General features: G+C 45.4%; 1 protein-coding gene across 3 annotated transcripts in view; it reads left to right on the top strand.

The window, feature by feature from the left end:
* Positions 1 to 27,497, top strand: part of FRMD6 (FERM domain containing 6) — a 325,186-nt gene that overhangs the window by 177,363 nt on the left and 120,326 nt on the right. For 2 of the 3 annotated variants that reach the window (XM_063948409.1, XM_063948408.1), the window contains 11 exons: positions 951 to 1,030; positions 3,306 to 3,382; positions 4,802 to 4,988; positions 8,475 to 8,630; positions 9,507 to 9,572; positions 9,711 to 9,779; positions 10,594 to 10,768; positions 12,227 to 12,562; positions 13,795 to 13,914; positions 15,308 to 15,399; positions 17,744 to 18,905. In XM_063948409.1, the coding sequence (XP_063804479.1) occupies positions 951 to 1,030; positions 3,306 to 3,382; positions 4,802 to 4,988; positions 8,475 to 8,630; positions 9,507 to 9,572; positions 9,711 to 9,779; positions 10,594 to 10,768; positions 12,227 to 12,562; positions 13,795 to 13,914; positions 15,308 to 15,399; positions 17,744 to 18,028 (1,643 nt within the window). In that variant the 3' untranslated portion in view covers positions 18,029 to 18,905. Of the gene's footprint in view, positions 1 to 950; positions 1,031 to 3,305; positions 3,383 to 4,801; positions 4,989 to 8,474; positions 8,631 to 9,506; positions 9,573 to 9,710; positions 9,780 to 10,593; positions 10,769 to 12,226; positions 12,563 to 13,794; positions 13,915 to 15,307; positions 15,400 to 17,743; positions 18,906 to 27,497 lie in introns of those variants that run through there. The other variant, XR_010190521.1, reaches the window with a different exon arrangement.

Here is a 27,497-nt window from a genome sequence, read left to right as displayed (position 1 = left end):
AGTTGTTTTAGCTTTTAGTAATCTTCTTGCAGGCGTTGACTTGCCTATAAAGAGATTGTTTTTGTCTCTGTCCCATAATCCCCGTTTCTCCTCCCAGAATCGCCCTGTCAGACGTAACCATGTGTGATAATACATTTACATCACAATATCTTGGGGTGTCAGAGTGGTACGGTACTGTAATGTGAGCCACTGACGGGCAGCAGAGGAGGGGGCGGTACATATAAACTGCGGACTTTGCGCATACCGTAGACTGTACAGAGAGGTAGCATAGTGGAATAGCCTCCCGTCAGAGGTGGTGGAGGCTAAGACAGTAGAGCCATTTAAACATGCTTGGGGTACGCATATGAATATCCTTACAAAGAGATAATGATCAAATAGGCTTTAGGTTACCTAAAAGATAAAAAAGGGTCAGACTAGATGGGCCAAGTGGTTCTTATCTGCCGTCACATTCTAATGGGCCCTACACATTCGGCGACCCGCCGCCGAGATGGCCGTTACGGCAGACGGGCGTCCCGGCGACGGGGTGGAGGTGATGGTCACTCCCCCCGTCACCTGGCTCCAAAGCAGTGCATGCTAATATGGACGAGATTGTCCATATTGGTTTGCATGTTTAAACGAGGCGGCACCAACGATGAATGAGCGTGGGGCCGCGCATCGTTCATCGTTGGTGCCTACACACTGAACGATATGAACGAGTTCTCGTTCATTAATAAACTAGAACATTCATATCATTAAGTTAAATCTTTCAGTGTGTAGGGCCCTTATGTTTCTATGTTTCTGTGCTGTGTCTGGATTTAAAGTCGGTTCCTTTGAACGGTCTGACATGAAGACAAAGCGACTGATCACGGGGGGGAGGGGGGGGGGGGGGGGGAAGTATTTGGACTAATAGTATGTGTGTACGTGGGGTCTGAATATCTTAACTCTTATTCCCTTTCTTTGTTCTCTGCCAGACAATGAACACGTGTACATGGAATTATCTCAGAAGCTCTACAAGTACTGCCCCAAGGAGTGGAAGAGAGAGGCCAGTAAAGTAAGTCTGCTTCCCCTGATCGCTGCTGCACAGAGTGCAGGGATTCTGTTGGCGTAAACCGGGAAAATAAATCTAATTATTTCTATAGCCAGACGCTCTGCACGTTGAGAACCAGGAAAGCTGCAGAAACTTTGGGGGTCATTCTGGCCTGATCGCACGCTGACGTTCATCGCAGCGCAGCGATCAGGTCAGAAGTGCGCCAGCGCCGCAGTGCGCCGGCGCATGGCTGACAGCCGACGGCCGTCGTTGCCTAGCGATTGCCACTGCCTGATTGACAGGCAGAGGCGGTCGCTGGGCGGGAGGGGGCGGCACAGTGGCGTTTGCCCGCCGTTTTGTGGGCGCGGTCCAGCCAACGCAGGCGTGGCCGGACCGTGCGGGGGTTGGGCCGCAGTGGCGATGTCATGCAGCCGCTGCGAGCCGGGCAGCGACGAGTAGCTCCCGGCCAGCACGCAAAAGCTGCGCTGGCCGGGAGCTACTCTTGAAGTGCAAAAGCATCGCCGCTGTGCGATGCTTTTGTACTTCAGCGGCGGGGCAGGGACTGACATGCGGCTAGCCCTGTGCTGTGCGTCCCCCCATATGTCAGTGTGGCTGATCAACTCGGAATGACCCCCTTTACTCCTAGTGTTACTGTTTGTAACCCACAGGGCCATGCACTTAATGACTGCTCACGTCTCATAGGCTTGTGTTCACTGTTCTCTATAGTCTGGCCGTGTATATACATTTTTACTGTTTAATAAAAATAGATTGCATAAAAAAAAAACAACACAAGTCCTGTACAATCTGAAAGAAGAAGTTCTGATCGGTTCCACAAAACTGCCTAAGAGATTATTGGTCGATCACATGAGGAATAGTTCACACTATGGCTGATAAGATAACACCATACATACATATGCCATAGATAACTATTTTCAGCCACAATGTACTAATACATTAGCACAGGAGTGTGAGCTGCCATGCAGTACTGTAAGTCATCTGTTGCTAGTAATATAGTAACAGATTTTGTTCTGCTTTTTGTGTATCAGTTTTCAGTGTCGGGACTATATGTATATATTTGTATAAGAGATCCGTAAAGTATTATCTTCTATCTCCGATAAGATACAGTCTCAGTGATGATTGTATCCCATAGAGCGTTATTGTGCCGCCTCTTTGATCGCAGCAGAAAGAGTTTTAACTTCTGGGTTCTGGGTGTTTATTGAGCACCAAAGCTAAGACATGGGTCTCAATCCCAACTATAGTAAAGAGAATTGCTCTACTGCTCCCTCTAGTGGTGACAGACTCCTTCTGAGCCCTGCCTATGGTGGCATTTAAACATCCGAGTAATGGCGTTGAGCTATATGAATGATGGACCACATTCTATCTGAAACGCTTGTATCTTAATAACTCGGTGACCCTGAAATGTTGCGTGCTGAAGGCTTCAGGTTTCAGATGATCCTGTGTTTTCCTAAGCATAAAACCGGGCCCCCAAGTGTTGCTGCTTCTGGAAACGAATTATAAGTATCTGATTTTCTCGAGGGAAAGGAAGTCAGCTGTTGGCTGTTAAACAAGTGGTAGTTACGGTCTCGTTACACAGTTGTGCGCATCAGATCCTGCAGCCCGGTTGATAGCAGCTGACTCTTCGTTTATGCAGAACGCCACCTTCACGTTGTGTCTGCAATTCATTTTATTTTATTTTTTAATACCCCACAAATATATTTTTGCTACAAGGAAGCTGCCAGATCACCGCAGGAGGTGACTTTTGGGATTTTTGTACAAAAGTTGAGTGTATGGAAATGTCACAATGACGTTCTTATAATGACCTCAAAAATGTACAGCTAAAATAAAAACGGAACTGCGTTACAACACATTCTACAAAAATAATGCTTTGCCAGACACGCAGAATGCAGATCGTCCGATCCTGTTTCCGACTATAAATTGTCCAGATATTGCAGTGTGTGACCCCATCCTAATTTATCAAGATTATCTGGGAAGAGCAACATCCGTGTGGATTAGTTCTGCAAGATGGAAATCCGGGTGGTTCGAGCTGGAATTAATAGGTTGTGATTGGTATGACAACAGACAATCAGATCTGTGCAATTAGGATGGTACCTGTGATAATCGCACTGTACAGTCATAATATTCTCCATACAGCCCTACTCTTACCTGATCTGTAAGTCCAACCGGCCCAAACTAGCCGATGTATTAACTATATCCTATAGGAGAAAGTGGAAATGGGCCTATATTGGCCTCTTTACTATTATATTATAAAATAACTTTTTTTTTTTTACAATTCTTTTAGGGTATTGACCAGTTCGGCCCCCCTATGATCATTCATTTTAGAGTGCAATACTATGTTGAAAATGGGCGATTAATAAGGTAAGGAGAGAGGTAACAATAGTCGCATGTACATGTTTGTATTTATAATAAGGGCTCTTGATCTCCGTTAAGATTGAACTGACCGCTGGGCACGGGCTGGAGAAACGTCTGTACAGTACTTTCAGCTAACGCTGTGCGCTGGATCTCTGCATATTTTGAACAAGCTTAAAAATCAGGCTGAGGCCAACTATGTGAGCTGCGGCCTCATTACATTTTAGTCTTCCATGAAATTCTCTGCAGTGTATCTCGAGGGGAATAATACATGGTTTCTATCCTGCTGTTTGTGTTTTAGAATGTCCAAGACACTAATACAGACGTTAGGCTGATCTGCGTAAGGCGGGATGGTCAGACCTCCGCCCGGCCCCCCGAGGCATGTAGCAATAACATATGCGATCGCCAAGGCTCCACTTCTTCCAAGAAAATAAATAAATGCCATTGCCTAGATCTATAGAATATGAAACTATGATGTTCTAGAGCCTTCTGGCCGCCCCAGTACGTGACTGAATCCCAGGCCCAGTCCTGCAGATGTGTCTTGGGCGCAGTCACAAATCCTCTGCTCTGTTGTTTAAAGCTTGGCCCGAGCGGACATCTGGATTTCATCAACTAAATGAACTACGTTTGGCTGAAAATATGGCAGTGACCCCACGTGAGACAGTGTTTAAAGATATTTCCTTATTTAAGTGCTTATCAATGAAACGGGACATCTTTCGTTTAATGGCTTTTTAGCAAACTACTTTGAATATAAACACATTTTATTAGAAGAAAATAAACAATGAGTAAACAACAGCGTTGTGAAAATTGGGTTTAACCTGTATTTGTATGGAGCACAGTAGTTAGCATCGCTTCCTCACAGTCATTTGGGGCAGCGGGGCTTATAAGTGTGGAGCCTCTGAGCTCCATTTAATAATGAGCCACAACGCCTCTAGCACTCAGGTGCTTAGCTTTCCGCTGTGTAAGACTATACCGGTACATTTCTTGTTGCCGGTAGCGGTTGAAGCACAATACACACGCGCAGGCGGTCGATGTGCAGGCACATTAGTCAGTAGCGCACCGCCAGCAGAGTTAGACTGCCAGCAATACACTGGAGAAGGTAGTTGGACCTGGCCGGACCAGTAAGTAATGTTATATACTGGCGGCATATCCATAAATATCAGTGATACTAGCAAAATGCGCAGTCTGCAATTGGTAGCCTTATAAAATGCAGCCCAGTTCTGCCAGTGTTTGAGTGGGTTTTCTCTGGGTGCTCCGGTTTTCTCATGGGTGCTCCGGTTTCCCCCCACGCTCCAAAGACATGTAAATAAGCTTTCTGGTGAAATTGATTGCAAGCTCCGCTTGATCAGAGACTGATTAATTTTTCACTGCGTAATATGTTGGCGCCATATAAATAACCGGTAACAGTAAATGTTTGTGATTGTCTAGTGACAGAACAGCAAGGTACTATTACTACTGGCACCTGAGGAAACAGGTTCTCCTGTCGCAAAGCATCATGAGGGAAGAGGCCTACTTCCTGCTGGCAGCCTTCGCCCTGCAGGCCGACCTGGGCAACTTCAAAAGAAACAAGCATTATGGAAAATACTTTGAGCCAGAGGCCTACTTTCCCCCTTGGGTAAGTTCAGCTGTTGTTTCTGTTGCCATTGGTTTTTGCTAGTTTGGTTACCAACACGGTATAACTCGCATAGTAAGCTGCAAAATAAAATACAATTAAAATTTACAGTCAGTTGTATTTAATAATGAATATATTGATTGCACTTTTTTGTTTTGCTCCTGATGGCGTGAGGTACTTTCTCCTAACCTACAGTCGACGTTACTGCACTTGTGGCCTGTGGAAAGCATTTAACAGACAGATAATGCCATGAGGCAGCCATTCTTAAAGGTTTCAGCCAGTCAGGTCTCTGGATACTGGTGACATCACAGTACGAGGGCTGAACCCATGTAGCGGCATACAGCTGTGTTCTGTGAAGTTTTGGCACTGGACACAAAATGGCTGCCTCCGTGACTGTATCTGACTGGAAAACGTTAATACTGCTTTTTGTGTTATAATTATAAACCATACACTCTTGTTTGCTCTCTCAACTAGTACAACCTCACACACTGCAAGGATCATTGTATATGCAACAGCTGTAAATGTAGTGAATAAGACATTGGACAAGATGATGCATTATAATGATGCTGGAAAATGGTGCATCTGTATCTTCATTATTTCAAAATGGAACATTGATTTTAATAATGATTGTTCCAATCTCTGAGGGACCAGGATTGTGGAAATGAGACTGGGGTTAATTCCGCTGTTGTTTAGGCTGCTGACATGGAAGTAATGGCACAATATTAGAATGCAAAGTATTCCCGACCATTAACTCACTACCGTCTCCTCATCTTATAAACCGCAGGAGTCCAGGGGTAATCTCTCTCTATAGCAGTGGAGCAGGCCAGACCCGAATGCATTTAATTTTCTAGACACCAGAGTCTGAGAAATGCGCAGAGCGAGGCAGAAGGATGAAGGTGGTGGAAGATTTGGTTTCATGCTCCTGTGAAACAGCGCTAATTAAACGCGTAGATAAACCCGTGTACTTTGTTCTCACTTTACCAGAGCATGTATATAACGTGTTCAGTATAGTGTGGCAAGGCTTCCCTCAAGCAGTGTGCGATGTACGTAATGAGCACTACCATATTTTACTGAGCGTTCACATTTCTAAATGCTGCATCAAAATTGATGCATAGCGAATAATTGTCCGAGAGTGCGATTTGGGAGGGGCGTGTTTTAGCTCTAATATAAACTGCAGTTTAATGCTGGGTACACACCTATACAATTATCTGGCTGACCTGCCCGACAATTGTATAGGTGTGTATGCAGGAGTGTTAGCCGATAAATTGCGTAAAACGCGTAGGATCAGGAGGTCGCATCTTGTATGCGGTTTAATATATAAACTGCCAACCTACCGATCCCATATTGGTCATTCTTGTCTGGGCCTGGGGAGGTGGGACCAGGGAGGGAAGGAGGACCTCGCAGCGGCAGACTGGGACAGACGTATATATGACTGATAATGCCGTATTATGTGCAAATGGTGGACGATGACAGTTGCCAGCACTAGGGAACCGCATGATTGGCTGTTAGTGTATGCGCCGCTGATGCTGATTGGTGCTTTCTTCATTGGCCAGGGTGTTTTATTTGTTTTTTCTTTCTTAGCGAGAGAGTCAGCTGTTTCTTATGTATTAGAGAAATATTTGTAGTTTATTGATGCCTAATAAAAGAACGTGTGTTCAAACAAATCACAAGAAACTTGGGGGGACATTTACTAAGCAGTGATAAGAGCGGAGAAGTGAGCCAGTGGAGAAGTGGCCTCATCATCCAATCAGCAGCTCTGTATAATTTTACAGTATGCAAATTATAGATGTTATTTCAGGGCAACTTCTCCACTGGCTCACTTCTCTCCTCTTATCACTGCTTAGTAAATGTCCCCTTTAGAGTAATAGTGTTTACTCTAGCACTCTGCACCTGACACAACCCTTGCAGTTTCCCTTTCCTGACTGAAGTGTCGCTCCCTGTTCTGATGCTTCTAGCACACTCTGGTCTATATCTTAGTGCTGAGATACAGAGCAGAATGTGCTAGAAGCACCAGAGCAGAGAGTGACACCCCTGGCTGGAAGGAGGAACTGCAGGAGTTGGTGCAGGATGCTAGAATGGACACTAGAGTAAGTCTATGGGACGTATACTTGGCATCACAGTTTGGAATGAATTAAGACCTCAGGGGACCTAGGCAGGTTTGAGTCTCCTTCCCGTCTCCGTTTGTAAAATAAAAACAAAATCCAACAACATAAAAACTGTGTAGAGTGATTGGGACCCCTCACTCCCCATTGGGCCCTCGGTATGACTTGGCGTAAATTTTCGGCATACATATGCAACAGGTGTCGACCGTCATTCATCTCGCGGAAGTGACAACTCTATATATACGCACTATTGTGTTTGTTTTTCTCGTGATTACACACCGCACCTGCGACTTGGCGCCGCCAGCTCTGCATCAGCTCCGATGTGTGTGTGGCTCATATAAAGTTTGTCATCACTTCTGTCCTACCGATGGTACTCCAGTCACTGAGAATAATATCTATCCTGCATTCAGATTCTGTTAGTCAAGTATATGCAAGTAACAATATTGGGGAAAATGTATCAAACATTCCGCGGGAAGGGGATTTCAATTTCAACCACACCGGGTGTCCCAGATGCCTTTGATACATCTGCCCATATAAGCCGCGTCCTTATAGTGGATGTACCATCGTACGATGCATCGTATGTTCATACGATTACGACGGATAATATGGCCTGCACATGTGATCTGAGGATGCGACATTTCACCCACGGGGCGGGGCATCGCATCGTAATCGTATGCAAAACACGTACGATGCGCCGAAATCATATATTCGTATACGAGATCGCTCAGCATAACACCCCGTTTTCACCAATTTCTGTAGTGACCACCTGACCAGTAAATAGGGGACTTTGCAACAATCCTAGTAATAGGGCAGAATAACAGATACGGATGGTGTAATGGTTAGCATTACTGCCTCACAGCACTGAGGTCATAGGTTCAATTCCCACCATGGCCCTAACTGTGCGGAGTTTGTATGTTCTCCCCGTACTTGCGTGGTTTTCCTCCGGGTACTCCGGTTTCATCCCACAATCCAAAAATATACTGGTAGGTCAATTGGCTCTCAACACAAAAAAAAAAATTAACCCTAGTATGAATGTGTGTGTACATGTGATAGGGAATATAGATTGTAAGCTCCACTGGGGCAGGGACTGATGTGAATGGTCAAATATTCTCTGTAAAGCGCTGCGGAATATGTGTGCGCTATATAAATAACTGGTAATAATAACTAAAATAGATAACCACCTAAACCCCACCCCCTGACAGACAGCCACGCCCTCTTTGGGCACGGGAAACCTGGACTGTCCTAGAACAAAACATGACATGTTAGCAGGTATGTCATGTGTTTTAAGGGGATAAAAGAGATATATTTATATTATTGCAATAGGAGCGTAACCCGATTTATCCCGGACCGACTTTTCTCCTCCTCACTCTGGTTTATCTCCCCGCAGGTGATTAAGAAGAGAGGAAAAGATTACATCCTAAAGCACATTCCCAATATCCACCGCGACCAATTTGCACTGACCGTGTCGGAAGCACATCTCATGTACATTAAAGAGGCAGCGAGACTGGAGGACGTTGCTGTGCATTACTACAGGTTATACAAGGTGAGGGAGCAGCTACTGAATAGAAACGTACATCCGACAAGGTGCGCCGGATGCTGGCATTCCATGCCTTCTATAAAATCCCAATTACACAACATTTAACATTACATCTATGGCGCAAGTATAGGGCACAGGTGGGGGCAGCCTTCCTGTAAGATGTATGGGGTCAGAATAGATATTCTGGTTTCTGATTAGTCTCCGTTATTTTATTAAGAGCTTTCATCTCTGTAGATCAGTGGTTCTCAGGTCCCGCTAACAGGTCAAGTCTGTGGATTTCTGTCTGTGGAAGCCGGTGGGATAATTACTGACACGGCAGCATAGATTAGCTCAGCTGTTCATGATTGAAAGCATCCATAAAACGTGGCCTGTTGGGGGTACTTGAGTATTGGGGGGAAGAACCCCTGCGGTAGAGGGCTGGTGATATTTTAGGACTATTTGAACTGTCCAAAAGGGATGTGGTTATGTTACCGCCGATGGTGATCCCGGCAGCCGGCAACGCATACCCAACCCGTCCGAAACAATAACCGGGTCTTAATACAATGATAAGCGTAATGTAATAGATAAGGGTCAATCCAATTAGCCGCGATAATCTTGCGGGTGTGAGTCAACGCGGCAGCGGCCGCACTTGACGGCGGCCCAAATTCGCACAAAAGTGCTCACCACCCCATAGTCAGAGCTATTTTGTGCAAATTGGGTCTGATTTCAGTCCACAAAGGGTACGAGTTTGGGCGCCGTTGCGTGGCGGCAATAGCACATCGCATCCTTTGCGACCCCATAGTCCCTTCTCAGTTTAATGACAATAAAGTTGAGGACGAAAAAGCTAAAATCAGTAATTTGTGTGTTTAATGGTCATTAAATTTCAAATAAATGTTATTTTAGGATAAGAAGGAGATCGAAGCCTCGCTGATTCTCGGACTGACACTTCGAGGAATCCAGATTTTCCAGGTCAGCGTTATATTATGTTATAGGTAAAACTACGGATGCATTTCAGTGTGAATTTCCCAACACTCAGCAGTTGCTACCTTTATAATGATCCTATTATAATGATCCCGCAGAATTCATTAAACCGTTTCTGTTTAACAGAGCTTGGGTGAGGAGAAGCAACTGTTGTACGATTTCCCCTGGACGAACGTAGGAAAGTTGGTGTTTGTGGTAAGTACCACCTCAACTCCGCATAGCAATGAGGCCATTATGTACTCATAGATGGTCATTCCGAGTGGATCGCTAGCTGCATTAGTTCGCTGTGCAGAGATGAGGCAAAAAAAGGCACTTCTGCGCATGCGGCGCAATGCGCACGCGCAACGTACTATTACAACGAATGATGTAGTTTCACACACGGTCTAGCGAAGCTTTTCAGTCGCACTGCTGGTCGCAGAGTGATTGACAGGAAGTGGGCGTTTCTGAGTGTCAACTGACCGTTTTCAGGGAGTGATAGAAAAAACGCAGGCGTGCCAGTAAAAACGCAGGCGTGGCTGGGCGAACGCAGGGCGTGTTTGTGACGTCAAAACAGGAACTGAACAGTCTGAAGTGATCCCAAGCGCTGGGTAGGTATTGAGCTACTCTAAAACCGCACAAAAAACACTTTGCCGCCGCTCTGCGATCCTTTCGCTCGCACTTCTGCTAAACTAAAATACACTCCCAGTGGGAGGCGGCATAGCGTTTGCACGGCTGCTAAAAACAGCTAGCGAGCGAACAACTCGGAATGACCCCCATAGGCCGGGAAGTCTGCCTGGATTACCGCTTGCGAGAATCTAATGAAGAATTAAATGTTAAAATTACTTACTGGGCCTCTAGGGTAAGAGGGTGGAATTAGCTGCTGTTATTTAGTATTTGTAAATTCAAGGTTAACTGTTTCAATACCAAATATAGACCTAGTAACAAATACTGACATGGTTACAGTCTAGAGCAAGTCTCTCTTTTATTTTTATTTTTTACGTATTTTAAAAACATTCTAATTTGTTCTCAGGGCAAAAAGTTTGAAATTTTACCAGACGGCCTGCCCTCCGCCAGGAAATTAATCTATTACACCGGCTGCTCTCTGCGTTCGCGGCACCTTCTTCAGCTCCTCAGCAATAGTCACCGGCTGTACATGAACCTGCAGCCGGTCCTGCGACAAGTCCGGAAGCTGGAAGAAATTGAAGGTATGACATGCGACCGGCGCACGCAAGCTGCATTATCCGCACATCGTGTGTTGCTGAATGCATCGGGCATTTCCCTGTGATAATCCACATTGATATTCACAGCCACAGTCTGGTTGGAGCAACTCAATGCCAAGGACTGCTCGTATGGCAATAGTTTGAGTAATGGGCCCATGATAGTCAAGGGAGACCTAATATTTCAGTAAAAGTATTTATGTGTTTGCTTCCGAGCGCACTCCCACAGCTTTTACCGAAGACAATGTTTTTATTTGTGTTTTTTTGCTAGACGGTTTGTGTTTGGGGGGGGGTTTCAACATAGCATTGGGACCTATGACTGCTTTATTGTCTCATATTCATGAGTAACCAGAGTCCAGGTGTGCGATGGAATGAGCACCAGGGTAAAGGTGCAGATGAAAGCCAGAAAGAGATGTATATATTGCAGTAGTAGTGCAGTAGTAACCATTGCTGGAGAGCTAATGATGTGACCCCTTTTTGCACCAATCCATTCCAAAAATAATAACAGCGCTTATGAGAAGATATCATTGTTCTTTTCATAAACCATATACATATATTGCGGAAAATGTGTAATCAATACAATTATGACAAATGCATTTAAAAAAAACTAGATAACGTGATATGTTGCAATCCCGATTTTCCCTATAAAATATTGCATCTGGTCCAAATGTTGTGGACTTTCAGACTTGTTTAATATAGTCCATGCCTGGATGTTTCTAATTAGGTTAGGCAGCTGTTGTATTTAACAGGGAGAAAGACCAGAATAAATAGATATATCACCAGTCCATGTCGGTGAATCCGGGATCTTACAGCAGGAAAAGTCCATGCCGTGTTTGTTGTTCTCCACCATTGCACGGTATCAAGGTATTGGTGCTCCCGAAGATAATTCCAGGTGGCAATCACAAAACCACAGTGGGTCTGCAGTCATCTGGGTAGTGCAGCCTAGGAAGCCCTCTGGCGCGTTTCGCGGGCTGCAGCTTTATAAAGGGTGTACGGTGCTCTCTAAAGGTATACTCTATATACTCTTACAAATATGGCTACTGATTACCAATACAATAGTATGATGCTGATTTCTCTAATCAAAACTGACTTTTATGTATGTAGCAAAGGCTTAGCTTTAATGATGTCCCGTAGCAGGCCTGCAATGTCACCTATCTACCATGGACTGCATCTTCTACTGTGCCACGCGCCACCTCCAGCTCCACCTTGAGTCATCCGTTCACTGTAACCTGCAAAGCTTTGGGTCTTTGTGTTATTTTGATTTGATTTGGCTAGCAGCAATTCTATTGTACTGTGCCTGTAGGGGCTGCTCTCTATCTGCCCCAGTAAATAGGGCAGTGACACACAACCTGGATTACCCAGAAGCCTGTTCTCTGATTAGAAGTGACAGAGGCGGAAGAGGAGGCAGCGTAATGGCAGAGTAATAGGTCCTATTGTTTATTTCAGAGAAGAAACAGTACCGGGAGTCGTACATCAGCGACACGTTGGACCAGGACATGGAACAGCTGGAGAAGAGATCGAGGGCTAGCGGTAGCAGCGCAGGGAGCGTCAAGCACAAGAGACTCTCCCGGCACTCCACGGCCAGCCACAGCAGCTCACACACCTCAGGGATAGAGGCAGATACCAAGCACAGGGACATCGGGGCGGAGGACAGCTTCTCCGGGACATCGCTTCACCGCAAGCTGAAGACCTGCAGCTCCTTGACCTCTCACAGCAGCTCCCACACCTCCGGGGCTGAGAGCACTGGCAAGGACAGGCTGGAGGACGACTCGCAGGATGATGGTAATCTAAAGAGATAGCCCTGTTGGGCAGGCAGCCCGCTCCTCTTTATTATCCATTCTCTGTTTCACAGATATGCCCCGCAGCTGAATCCTTGCAACTGTCATGTCTGCAGTCTGCAGGGCCTCGGCATCATAACTTGTGTCTAACAGGTCAAACAAAGCTGGTTGTTCGCCATCCATACGTAACCCCAGTGAGGTTATATAAAGCACAGGTTATCTGGCATAGAAGTGACCGGTTGTAGTGGTCACATCTTGGGAGAGGCTATGCATACTGTATCTGCTACACACTGTCTCAGGCCTCCAGTCAAATCTGCAAACATAATTCCGGGTATAGCTCAAGGCGTGAACGTGGAATCTCAAAGCCTATACACTGCAGTCCTTGAAGGCTGTAAGAAGGTCCTTGCGCTGTTCTTTCGGCTTACTGCGCGGCTTGCTTGAGACAGGCTGAAAGGGTGTCGGTGCTCCCCCTACGTAAACTTCTCTTGAGGTCGAGTGTTGTGTTAAACTAGTAGCAGCCACCAGAGTCTATGGCAAATCCGGCAACATAAAAAAAAGTTTGCTTTTAGTTTTAATATTTTCCCTTTTAGGGGGTAGATTTCCTAAACGTTAGGTTTACAAAGCCGGTCAAAGTTACCGATCCTCTACGGCTTTGTAAACCCGGTGGATAGTAAATGTAACCTCTGGGCTCCACTGAATGCACAGTTTATACTTTGTGTCCATCTGTTTTTTTATGGTGCATGGCGTTCCCCTGCCGTGTATTTGGGTGATGGAGCGTGTCCGAGGGTCACAGACATTTATTTGTTTATATGTTACATGAGGTTGTGGTCACCGCCAATTTTGTATGGTACTTGGATGTCGTACACTGCTTCAAAATGTAATTACTAATCCTATTAAATAAATTGTTTTCTAACGGCGAGTACAGTAGGATTACATGTATCTAGTAGGTACAGATCTTTCACCTGTTTTCAAGAAGTGGTTACTCGGTAAACAGTAATGCATGCTGCGCGGTTACCTATAGATTTCAGTGGCTCTTAACCTCAGAATCTCTTTTTTAAGAAGAAATGTTCTGATTCTTTGATACTTTGTTGTTACGGGCTGTAGTGCCGGAGATATGTGACATTACTGTACTTTATCTTTCGGTGTGATCAGTGCAGTAATTGCAGCGACCTAATAAAACCTCGGCGCAGCTGCAGAAATATTTGCAGCACTGATCTGGATTGTTGTCTGTTGCAGAGATTGAGATGCTGGTGGATGATCCCAAGGGTACTGATCTGCCGCTGGACATCAGTCCTGATCTTTGTATCTACATCACAGAAGACATGTTGGTCTCACAGCAGAGCAATGGTTACTCTGGTGAGTGGTGTTCAGAGAATAAACCTACGGTTATTTTCAAAGTATGGGAACATGTTGCACTCGTTTACCTTTTATCTTTTTCAGGGGTGTAATAAGGGGGCGAGGGAGAGGGGGGGGAGAGGGGTCCTTGCAGGATCACACGTGAACACTAAGAGAACGCAGAGCCCTTTCATTCTGAATGTACACTTATTGCACAGTGGGTATCAGAGAGCAAGGTTCTATGCTAATGTGTATGTTAGACGTACGCAAAGGGACTGGTTCCGAGTCGGACGCACAGTAAGAGATGATTTCAAGCCAGTTGTGCCTGCTTCTGCGCCCATAGCGAACAGGGGAACCTAAAAAAAAAAATCTAGGTTTCCATGGAGCCATGAAAGGCTGTGCCCCACCTTATATACATAATTATGCTGCACCATTTATATTGGTGGTCATTCCGAGTTGATCGCTAGCTGCATTCGTTCGCTGTGCAACGATGAGGCAAAAAAAGGCACTTCTGCGCATGTGTATGCGGCACAATGCGGAGGTGCGGCGTACTATTACAACGAACGATGTCGTTTTACACAGGGTCTAGCGATGCTTTTCAGTCGCCCAGGCAGCCGCAGAGTGATTGACTGGAAGAAGGCGTTTCTGGGTGTCAACTGACCGTTTTTAGGGAGTGTTCGGAAAAACGCAGGCATGCCAGGAAAAACGCAGGCGTGGCTGGGCGAACGCAGGGCGTGTTTGTGACGTCAAATCAGGAACTGAACAGTCTGAAGTGATTGCAAGCGCTGAGTAGGTCTGAAGCTACTCAGAAACCGCACAAAATTATTTTGTAGCCGCTCTGCGATCCCTTCGTTCGCACTTCTGCTAAGCTCAAATACACTCCCAGTGGGAGGCGGCATAGCGTTTGCGCGGCTGCTAAAAACTGCTAGCGCGATCAACCCGGAATGACCACCATTATGAATATCAGGCAGCCGTCCAGAAATCCTCTCTTGCAGGCACTGCTTCTCATCAGTGTCATTAAATACTTTCCAGGTGGGAAATGAGAAAACGTGACCCCCCTTACTGTCCTTTTGCACGTTTTACTCATCCAATTAATTGACACAAACTTTATATATCATTATATGTTCTTGTTCCTGAAATACATGTTCTTACAGTCCTATGTGTAAAACTGCTTTGCTGCAGAGATGTATCCTTCCTCAGTGCAGCGTAATAAATATCTTCCTGGACACATTACATGACCTGACTGATAGAAATATTGCAGGTAGGGAAGAAAAGGACGGTGAAATATTACAGGAAGGGAAGAAAAGGACGGTGGATGACACCTAGGATTACTGCGTCCTGCCATACGCTGTACATACATCACTATTGGGTAATAAATGCAATGTGTCACATCCCATTGTATTTTCTTTCCTAGGTTTAGTCGTTAAGGAAGTGAACTCCTCAACTTCCAGCTCTTCAGAAACTGTGGTCAAGCTCCGTGGACAAAGCATTGACTCATTGCCACAGGTGAGTGCGGAGTGCTCACTTACCTCTCACCCGCCAGTCACACTACTATAATTCTCTGGCACAACTAATACACACATTTTGCCGTTAAAAAGACTTCAATACACTCTTGGGGATTATAATGTATAAGGGCCAGTTTGTCCGATGTCCTCTGTGCCTCATCCCCTTGTTGCCATTTATAAAGCTGATTTGGAGGCTGGGTCATCTCTATCCGTCATATCTGCAGGACAGAAACTTGAATTTAATTGACAGATTTACAGTCTTCACGTTAACCACAAATTACACAATGGTGCAATTTATCATTGTTCACATAAGAAAATACAACTTTTGGCTTCAGCTGTCCTCACACCAGGACAATAGTCTGATCCAAATTTTAAATCAAGAGGTAGCGTTTTGTAATTGCTTGTATTGCTATTTCCTGATTATTAAAGACACACACGGAGGGTTATATTGTTCAAATCTGCTATTCTACTGTACGTGTGATCTGCTTGGCATTTGTTCGAGACTGGTTTTTATTGAATTTGGTCTAGATCAGTGGTTCCTCAAGGACCCCCAACAGTTCACGTTTTCCAGGTCTTCTCACAGAATCGCAACTGTAATTATTAACTCCAGCTGTGGATGCACCTGCGCACCAGCTAGGTAATCTGGAAAATGGGAACTGTTAGGGGTCCCTGAGAGGCGAGTTTGGGAACCACTGGTCTAGATCATCTACCATGCCGACAAAGCAGACCCATACTATATAACAATCATAATTACTTCATTACAAATGTGACACCGTTGGATGAGTTGTGTATACATTACTTTATCTTCTTAATACTAGAGTTGCTTTCTGTCTGAATAAAATGAGTTGCTGCCAAGTTGAGCGGAATCTTATGGAGCAGTTTCTCTGGCACCTTGCAGTCCCACAAATATCACGTTTTTATCCTTCACGGTCCATTGAAGTGTGCAGGAAATCTGCTTTGTTCCTCTAAAGTAGTTCTCGGCAATGTGCGCATTTGTGTACAGTGGAGTAAGATGAAAAGTCCCTTGTCAGATGTTTCTCTGACCCGTACCTTCTACACCCGTAGCTATATATATATATGGGATGCTAGGACCGTGCTGGAACCTCCGAGCTGAGATTCGCCGGAACCTTGCGCGATTGTGGGTTATTATGGGAGAACAGCCTTGCTTGTATATTGGCCCTCATTCCGAGTCGTTCGCTCGGTATTTTTCATCGCATCGCAGTGAAATTCCGCTTAGTGCGCATGCGCAATATTCGCACTGCGACTGCGCCAAGTATCTTTGCTATGAAGAAAGTATTTTTACTCACGGCTTTTTCATCGCTCCGGCGATCGTAATGTGATTGACAGGAAATGGGTGTTACTGGGCGGAAACACGGCGTTTTATGGGCGTGTGGCTGAAAACGCTACCGTTTCCGGAAAAAACGCAGGAGTGGCCGGAGAAACGGGGGAGTGGTTGGGCGAACGCTGGGTGTGTTTGTGACGTCAAACCAGGAACGACGAGCACTGAACTGATCGCACAGGCAGAGTAAGTCTGAAGCTACTCTAAAACTGCTAAGTAGTTTGTGATCGCAATATTGCGAATACATCGGTCGCAATTTTAAGATGCTAAGATACACTCCCAGTAGGCGGCGGCTTAGCGTGTGTAACTCTGCTAAATTCGCCTTGCGACCGATCAACTCGGAATGAGGGCCATTGTTCGAGTCCCTGCGGTCTGAGCGCAAAAATAAGATAGGCTTTCTGGTCTGGTGAACCCGCTTCGTATCGGCACAAAAGGTTCTACCGGAACTAATTAGATCTCCTACCTCAGTTACGGCTGATTAACCTTCCAATCAGTTACCACTACAGCTGAAAGCAGTTACCCACACAACCAGACAGGATAACTTAGGTCATGGACTCCAGACAATAGGAAGAAGGAAACAGAGGTCAGGACTGTACCTTAAGTCATATCCAGGAGATCAGACAGGACAGTGCAGCGCCCACAAAATTCCATGGACTGTATCGGTTGGGTAACTACCAAACATAAGAGGCAGATTTCTTGAGGTCCAGGCAGGAAGTTGTCACCAGAGATGGTCACCAGGTAATTAATCTTGGATAAGAGCTAGGCTGAAGGATAGAATTGTACACAGCAGCGGCAGCCATTTTGTGAGCAGAATTAGTATGCATGAGAATGCCGTCCATCCATTCCCTAGTAACCAGTGACGTTGCTGAGGGGTGGCATTTTTATTCACTTAAAACCATAGGAAATTGTCTCCCCTCCATTGCGTGCAGGTAACAGCTGCAACAGGAATAGGGAACGGATCCAGATCGTGGAAAGTAACCATCCTTGTCATTGCATTATTTCACAGACGGCGTGCAGGAAACCGAAGACCTCAACAGATCGGCACAGCTTGAGTCTGGATGACATCCGCTTGTACCAGAAAGACTTCCTACAGATTGCTGGCCTGTGCCAGGACACTGCCCAGAGCTACACATTTGGCTGCGGACACGACGCACACGACAGAGGCCTTTACTGTAACGGCTGTCTCGCCCAACAGTGCATCAATATCCACGAGCCCCTCCTGCCCAAGAAAGCCAGCAAGTACTTTTCCTTGGACCTTACCCACGATGAGGTTCCTGAGTTTGTGGTATAAGCGGGTCGGGATGTACAATATACATAGATATATTCCACGGGCCTGGATGTCTGTGCTTTCCGGTAGCGGCTAGGAAGATTGTATCTTTCTACGAACCTTTTTTTTTTTTTACTTGTTCCCTTTTGATATCCTGAATTGAAAGCCATTGGGACTTCATTTATGTATAGCTTAATATTTTGGGTACAATCCTCAAAGGCCAAATTGCTCTTTTTATTTTCTATATTGGCACAAAATAGGATATTTTTTTATGTGCAGACAAGTTAGCACACAATACGAATGAACATTTATTTCTCTAATATGCCAAAGAATGGTCTCCAACAAAATGGTGGCTGTAGTACATGGATTCAGTGGTCTCCTATAACATGGCGGGAGGAGTACATGTATAACCTGTACCCAAGGATGGTCAACATAATATTACATGGACAAAAACAGAGGTCATTGATGAAATGCAGAGTGTCAGGGTCAAATGAGCATCGAATTTGACTAATAGGTGACTTTCTCCTGAAAAATGACAGCACTGAATTTAGTATATTTATATACTATACACAGCAAGAATTCCACTTCGCAGTTTTGGCCGGATTTTTGTATCGCAGGACCTTGTCTCTATGTTATGGTTTAAAATCCAGCCATGGGTTTTATTTAGCTCCATATTTTACAGCATTATTACACAGTATTGGGTCTTGCTTAATAATATGGTGCTATAACTCACAGCATCTAATCAGGAGTTTGCCTCCATTTTGTAAACAGCACTAAAACAGATAGCTAGAATCTGATTGGATGCCATGACTAAGTATTTGTTCAGACTGCTCTACAGTATTAAATGAAGCTCTTTGAGTTTATTTATAGCTGATATCCTATTAAAGCACATTCACCTTTTTGTAAACGTTCTATATTGAAGACACAACTGGATTTCTCCCGATCACATCTGAATGTCCGCCACTGAGTGGGAATTGACATCTTGTTTGCTTCAGAACAGACGTAAATATTACCGAGTGGTAGTCAGTAGCAACAGTGACACCTAGCTGTAGCATATAGACACAGATTTCAGATTAAAGGACTTTTTTCTAGTACAATATGCCGTTAAGAGATTGCAGGGGAGGTTTGAGGTTTCTTGTTACACTCTGGATCAACTTGAGAGTCTTGTAAATGGTTTTGGCTGTGGGATTTAAAAGGGCAGTAATATTAACTGTAAAATGTTCATAGTTTTGCATTTAACATTACTTCACTTTTAAATCCCAGGGCTTAGTCTGTCCCTTGCAGTAGCCTGTACCTCCAGGGTCCTCATCATAGCATATGAATGCAACCCTGTGCAGATGGAACTTGTGAGGGCAACCATTTTGAACCTGCAGTTTATATTAAAACTCCAGTCTCTGAACCCTGGAGCATCATGGGAATGTAGGTACTGATGAGGTTTAGCCCCTCCCCAGCTCTGCCTTTTAAGGGGGAGAGGAAGGTTTATTCTGCAAATCAACTATTTTGAAGGCACTTCTGCGCTAGGCATGTCTGCTTCCCGGGGAGCTGTACGCGATCCGGCGAAATTCCCATTCCGTTGTGTGGGCACTTATAGGAAAGCGACAATTGTGAGAATCTGTGGTGGACCACATTACAATGTGTTGCCAATAATTATTTCATAAAGGGAATAGAACCTAAAAATTGTTTTTGGAGGTGTTTGCAGAACAAAATTCAAAAATTTGAATCTATACCTCATCCAGCACGGGTCGGAGTGCAAGATCCCAACTGCGGAAAGCCTTTACGGACGCCGCTTCGTACAGCATCTATGCCCCCCGCATCCCCCCCCCCCTTCCCAACAGGAGTGCATATATGTATAGATTATACAATGTACTTAGGAAATATAACATTCAACAGATGAATATAATAATAATATCATCATCATCATCATCATCAATGTATGCTCAGTTATTAAATATAAAGAAACACTAATAGGCTGGCAAGAAATAATATAGTATAATAGTAACTATAGCAGCAGCATATTAAACAAACTTCATAAACACATAAAGAATAATTGTGTAGAAAACAAGGCAAAGCTGTCTATGGATGGTATTTAGGTAACGATCCTACAAAGACATGTAATCTATTCTTGGATGTCTGAAGTTTGAACTGGATTTAAGTTGATGGGTTACTTGTGACCCCGGTGTCTCACCACTGTCCCCCCAAACGTGTGAAAAAGAGGAGGTTTTGCCATAAATTCAACAAAGGTCACCCAGGTCAGCTTGGGAAATCTTGGACATGTTATCCATCATCAGTGGAGTTGAAAGGTGCTGATGGTGGTGCTCCAGGATCTAAATAATTTCCAGATAGTTATTGTACCATTAAAATGAAAAGGGGTAACACTTAGGTGACCAGTATCTGCTAAGTGTGACCATACAGGATTCTGTAGTATAACTTAGTGGGGTCTTTGGGTCCAACGTCTGGAACATGTGTTTCCATGGCTGTTGGAGAAGACTTCTGCACCCACATCAGTAGGAGGCATTTACACACCAACTTTTACAGTATGGTTTATTACTAATCTAGTGATAATCCCTTTAATGCCCCCAGTCCCCTATCTGAAAACCGTTTTCTGAGCGGAAAACATTTCTAGAATGTTTACAGTCATTTAGCGGAAATAACATTTTGTTAGCCATTTACTGTGCCGTTAGATCCTGGTACTCTTCCCTTTGCACTTTGCGCCCCCTTGGTGCTGCATGACGTTTTGCGTACATTCCCACCAATATGGTAAAATGGTAGATGTGCAGGTTTTGGAAATCCAGTGGTATGTACTGTATATATGTATGGGTCTTATAGATCCTATATGAAATGTATATATCCCCGCCCCCTTCTGCATGTGAATGCAATGAATCTGGAGTTTTTGTGCAGACAATCTAACGGTCTTCCTTGCGAATGCATATGGCCACTATCAGATCTATCACAGTATATGAATGAATGTGTACATAACAAAGTATACCCCTCCCCCACTATATACAGCCTATGAATTATGAGGCACGATCTGTCTCGCGCCTCAGTGATACCAACAGTTCAACATGGACTGACAGGCTGAATTCTGACTCCATGTTGGGAGTCAGATTTCTTTTACAAGGATGTGCTTTGAATGCCCAATATTAATGCCCTTCTGTATGAGACCTACATGTGCAGAGGAGGGGTTCTTAAACTTTTCTGACGGTAACCCAATAACATCTGCAGAGCATATTCTTGTTTGCAATTTTGCATTTTTATTTTTTTTGCAGTTTAAGTATTTCCTGCAAAATATAACTAGTATATTATTTTCTTTCAAAATAATATGAATACATGATTAACAATTAGTATATAATTTGGTTGTATATCATAGTTACTGAAAGGACTAAAAGGAAACCACCAGTAACCATCCACCTCCTACGTTATAAGTTATGAATCACCAGAAATTTTATATATATATATATATATATATATATATATATATATACAGGTTGAGTATCCCTTATCCAAAATGCTTGACGTATTTTGGATATTGGATTTCTCCGTATTTTGGAATAATTGCATACCATAATAAGATATCATGGCAATGGGACCTAAATCTAAGCACAGAATGCATTTATGTTACATATACACCTTATACACACAGCCTGAAGGTCATTTTAGCCAATATTTTTTATAACTTTGTGCATTAAACAAAGTGTGTCTACATTCACACAATTCATTTATGTTTCATATACACCTTATACACACAGCCTGAAGGTCATTTAATACAATATTTTCTCTATCGTCCTAGTGGATGCTGGGGTTCCTGAAAGGACCATGGGGAATAGCGGCTCCGCAGGAGACAGGGCACAAAAAGTAAAGCTTTTCCGATCAGGTGGTGTGCACTGGCTCCTCCCCCTATGACCCTCCTCCAGACTCCAGTTAGATTTTTGTGCCCGGCCGAGAAGGGTGCAATCTAGGTGGCTCTCCTAAAGAGCTGCTTAGAGAAAGTTTAGCTAGGTTTTTTATGTTACAGTGATTCCTGCTGGCAACAGGATCACTGCAGCGAGGGACTGAGGGGAGAAGGAGTCAACTCACCTGCGTGCAGGATGGATTGGCTTCTTGGCTACTGGACATCAAGCTCCAGAGGGACGATCACAGGTACAGCCTGGATGGTCACCGGAGCCGCGCCGCCGGCCCCCTTGCAGATGCTGAAGACAGAAGAGGTCCAGAATCGGCGGCTGAAGACTCCTGCAGTCTTCTAAAGGTAGCGCACAGCACTGCAGCTGTGCGCCATTTTCCTCTCAGCACACTTCACACGGCAGTCACTGAGGGTGCAGGGCGCTGGGAGGGGGGCGCCCTGGGAGGCAAAATGAGTACCTATAAAGGCTAAAAATACCTCACATATAGCCCTAGAGGCTATATGGAGATATTTAACCCCTGCCTGATTTCTCAAAATAGCGGGAGACGAGCCCGCCGGAAAAGGGGCGGGGCCTATCTCCTCAGCACACGGCGCCATTTCCTCTCACAGCTCCGCTGGTCAGGACGGCTCCCAGGTCTCTCCCCTGCACTGCACTACAGAAACAGGGTAAAACAGAGAGGGGGGGCAAATTTATGGCGATATTTTTATATAACAAAGCAGCTATAGGGGAGCACTTATTATAAGGCTATCCCTGATATATATATAGCGCTTTTGGTGTGTGCTGGCAAACTCTCCCTCTGTCTCCCCAAAGGGCTAGTGGGTCCTGTCTTCATTAGGAGCATTCCCTGTGTGTCTGCTGTGTGTCGGTACGTGTGTGTCGACATGTATGAGGACGATATTGGTGTGGAGGCGGAGCAATTGCCAAATATGGGGATGTCACCTCCTAGGGGGTCGACACCAGAATGGATGCCTTTATTTATGGAACTACGGGATAGTGTCAACACGCTAAAGCAGTCGTTTGACGACATGAGACGGCCGGACAATCAATTAGTGCCTGTCCAGGCGACTCAAACACCGTCAGGGGCTGTGAAACGCCCTTTGCCTCAGTCGGTCGACACAGACCCAGACACAGGCGATGACTCCAGTGGTGACGGTGACGAATCAACCGTATTTTCCAGTAGGGCCACACGTTATATGATTTTGGCAATGAAGGAGGCGTTACATTTAGCTGATACTACAGGTACCACTAAACAGGGTATTATGTGGGGTATGAAAAAACTACCTATAGTTTTTCCTGAATCAGAAGAACTAAATGACGTGTGTAATGAAGCGTGGGTTGCCCCTGATAAAAAGCTGATAATTTCAAAGAAATTATTGGCATTATACCCTTTCCCGCCAGAGGTTAGGGAGCGCTGGGAAACACCTCCTAGGGTGGACAAGGCGCTAACACGCTTATCTAAACAAGTGGCGTTACCCTCTCCTGAGACGGCCGCACTTAAAGATCCATCAGATAGGAGGATGGAAAATATCCAAAAAAGTATATACACACATGCAGGTGTTATACTACGACCAGCTGTAGCAACTGCCTGGATGGGCAGTGCGGGGGTAGTTTGGTCAGAATCCCTGATTGAAAATATTGATACCCTGGACAGGGACAATATTTTACTGTCGTTAGAACAAATAAAGGATGCATTTCTTTATATGCGTGATGCACAGAGGGATATATGCACACTGGCATCACGGGTAAGTGCTATGTCCATTTCGGCCAGAAGAGCTTTATGGACGCGACAGTGGACAGGCGATGCGGATTCAAAACGGCATATGGAAGTTTTGCCGTATAAGGGGGAGGAGTTATTTGGAGTCGGTCTATCAGATTTGGTGGCCACGGCTACAGCCGGGAAATCCACCTTTCTACCTCAAGTCACTCCCCAACAGAAAAAGGCACCGATTTTTCAACCGCAGCCCTTTCGTTCCTTTAAAAATAAGAGAGCAAAGGGCTATTCATATTTGCCACGAGGCAAAGGTCGAGGGAAGAGACAGCAACACGCAGCTCCTTCCCAGGATCAGAAGCCCTCCCCGGCTTCTACAAAAGCCTCAGCATGACGCTGGGGCTTCTCAAGCGGACTCGGGGACGGTGGGCGGTCGTCTCAAAAATTACAGTGCGCAGTGGGCTCACTCGCAAGTAGATCCCTGGATCCTGCAGATAATATCTCAGGGATACAGGTTGGAATTAGAGACAGATCCACCTCGCCGTTTCCTGAGGTCTGCTTTACCAACGTCCCCCTCCGAAAGGGAGACGGTGTTGGAAGCCATTCACAAGCTGTACTCTCAGCAGGTGATAGTCAAGGTACCTCTTCTGCAACAAGGGAAGGGGTATTATTCCACTCTTTTTGTGGTACCGAAGCCGGATGGCTCGGTAAGGCCTATTCTAAATCTGAAGTCCTTGAACCTGTACATAAAGAAGTTCAAGTTCAAAATGGAGTCACTCAGAGCAGTGATAGCGAACCTGGAAGAGGGGGACTTTATGGTATCCTTGGACATCAAGGATGCGTATCTCCACGTTCCAATTTACCCCTCACACCAGGGGTACCTCAGGTTCGTTGTACAAAACTGTCACTATCAGTTTCAGACGCTGCCGTTCGGATTGTCCACGGCACCTCGGATCTTTACAAAGGTAATGGCCGAGATGATGATTCTTCTTCGAAGAAAAGGCGTATTAATTATCCCATACTTGGACGATCTCCTAATAAGGGCGAGGTCCAGAGAACAGCTAGAGATGGGATTAGCACTGTCTCAAGAAGTGCTAAAACAGCACGGGTGGATTCTGAATATTCCAAAATCCCAGTTAATGCCGACAACTCGTCTGCTGTTCCTAGGGATGATTCTGGACACGGTTCAGAAAAAGGTTTTTCTCCCGGAGGAAAAAGCCAAGGAGTTATCCGAGCTTGTCAGGAACCTCCTAAAACCAGGAAAGGTGTCTGTACATCAATGCACAAGAGTCCTGGGAAAAATGGTGGCTTCTTACGAAGCGATTCCATTCGGCAGATTCCACGCAAGAATTTTCCAAAGGGATCTGTTGGACAAATGGTCAGGGTCGCATCTTCAGATGCACCTACGGATAACCCTGTCTCCAAGGACAAGGGTGTCTCTTCTGTGGTGGTTGCAGAGTGCTCATCTATTGGAGGGCCGCAGATTCGGCATACAGGATTGGATCCTGGTGACCACGGACGCCAGCCTGAGAGGCTGGGGAGCAGTCACACAAGGAAGAAACTTCCAGGGAGTATGGACGAGCCTGGAAACGTCTCTTCACATAAACATTCTGGAACTAAGAGCAATATACAATGCTCTAAACCAGGCAGAACCTCTGCTTCAGGGAAAACCGGTATTGATCCAGTCGGACAACATCACGGCAGTCGCCCATGTGAACAGACAGGGCGGCACAAGAAGCAGGAGGGCAATGGCAGAAGCTGCAAGGATTCTTCGCTGGGCAGAGAATCATGTGATAGCACTGTCAGCAGTGTTCATCCCGGGAGTGGACAACTGGGAAGCAGACTTCCTCAGCAGACACGATCTTCACCCGGGAGAGTGGGGACTTCATCCAGAAGTCTTCCACATGCTGGTAACCCGTTGGGAAAGACCAATGGTGGACATGATGGCGTCTCGCCTCAACAAAAAACTGGACAGGTATTGCGCCAGGTCAAGAGATCCGCAGGCAATAGCTGTGGACGCGCTGGTAACGCCTTGGGTGTACCAGTCGGTGTATGTGTTTCCTCCTCTGCCTCTCATACCAAAAGTATTGAGAATTATACGGCAAAGAGGCGTAAGAACGATACTAGTGGTTCCGGATTGGCCAAGGAGGACTTGGTACCCGGAACTTCAAGAGATGATCACGGAAGATCCGTGGCCTCTACCTCTAAGGAGGGACTTGCTTCAGCAGGGTCCCTGTCTGTTTCAAGACTTACCGCGGCTGCGTTTGACGGCATGGCGGTTGAACGCCGGATCCTAAAGGAAAGAGGCATGCCGGAAGAAGTCATTCCTACTTTGATTAAAGCAAGGAAGGAAGTAACCGTGCAACATTATCACCGAATTTGGCGAAAATATGTTGCGTGGTGCGAAGATCGGAGTGCTCCGACGGAGGAATTTCAACTGGGTCGATTCCTACATTTCCTGCAATCAGGATTGTCAATGGGTCTCAAATTGGGATCTATTAAGGTTCAAATTTCGGCCCTGTCGATTTTCTTTCAAAAAGAATTGGCTTCAGTCCCTGAAGTCCAGACCTTTGTTAAGGGAGTGCTGCATATACAGCCTCCTGTGGTGCCTCCAGTGGCACCGTGGGATCTAAATGTGGTTTTGGACTTCCTAAAATCTCATTGGTTCGAACCACTAAAAAAGGTGGATTTGAAATATCTCACATGGAAAGTGACCATGCTTCTAGCCCTGGCTTCTGCCAGGAGAGTGTCAGAATTGGCAGCTTTATCTTACAAAAGCCCATATCTGATTTTCCATTCGGACAGGGCAGAACTGCGGACTCGTCCGCATTTTCTCCCTAAGGTGGTGTCAGCATTTCATCTGAACCAGCCTATTGTAGTGCCTGCGGCTACAAGTGACTTGGAGGACTCCAAGTTACTGGACGTTGTCAGAGCATTAAAAATATATATTGCAAGGACAGCTGGAGTCAGAAAATCTGACTCGTTGTTTATATTGTATGCACCCAACAAGATGGGTGCTCCTGCGTCTAAGCAGACGATTGCTCGTTGGATCTGTAGCACAATCCAACTTGCACATTCTGTGGCAGGCTTGCCACAGCCTAAATCTGTAAAGGCCCACTCCACAAGGAAGGTGGGCTCATCTTGGGCGGCTGCCCGAGGGGTCTCGGCATTACAACTTTGCCGAGCAGCTACGTGGTCAGGGGAGAACACGTTTGTAAAATTTTACAAATTTGATACTCTGGCTAAGGAGGACCTGGAGTTCTCTCATTCGGTGCTGCAGAGTCATCCGCACTCTCCCGCCCGTTTGGGAGCTTTGGTATAATCCCCATGGTCCTTTCAGGAACCCCAGCATCCACTAGGACGATAGAGAAAATAAGATTTTACTTACCGATAAATCTATTTCTCGGAGTCCGTAGTGGATGCTGGGCGCCCATCCCAAGTGCGGATTATCTGCATAAGTTGTACATAGTTATTGTTAACTAATTCGGGTTATTGTTAAAGGAAGCCATCTTTCAGAGGCTCCGCTGTTATCATACTGTTAACTGGGTTTAGATCACAAGTTGTACGGTGTGATTGGTGTGGCTGGTATGAGTCTTACCCGGGATTCAAAATCCTCCCTTATTGTGTACGCTCGTCCGGGCACAGTACCTAACTGGAGTCTGGAGGAGGGTCATAGGGGGAGGAGCCAGTGCACACCACCTGATCGGAAAAGCTTTACTTTTTGTGCCCTGTCTCCTGCGGAGCCGCTATTCCCCATGGTCCTTTCAGGAACCCCAGCATCCACTACGGACTCCGAGAAATAGATTTATCGGTAAGTAAAATCTTATTTTTAATAACTTTGTGTATTAAACAAGGTTTGTGTACATTGAGTCATCAAAAAACAAAG

The sequence above is a fragment of the Pseudophryne corroboree genome, chromosome 12, assembly GCF_028390025.1.
Source record: "Pseudophryne corroboree isolate aPseCor3 chromosome 12, aPseCor3.hap2, whole genome shotgun sequence".
NCBI lineage: Eukaryota > Metazoa > Chordata > Amphibia > Anura > Myobatrachidae > Pseudophryne > Pseudophryne corroboree.
Note: the sequence above shows the minus strand (reverse complement) of the source record. Positions and strands in the feature narration are given on the sequence as shown.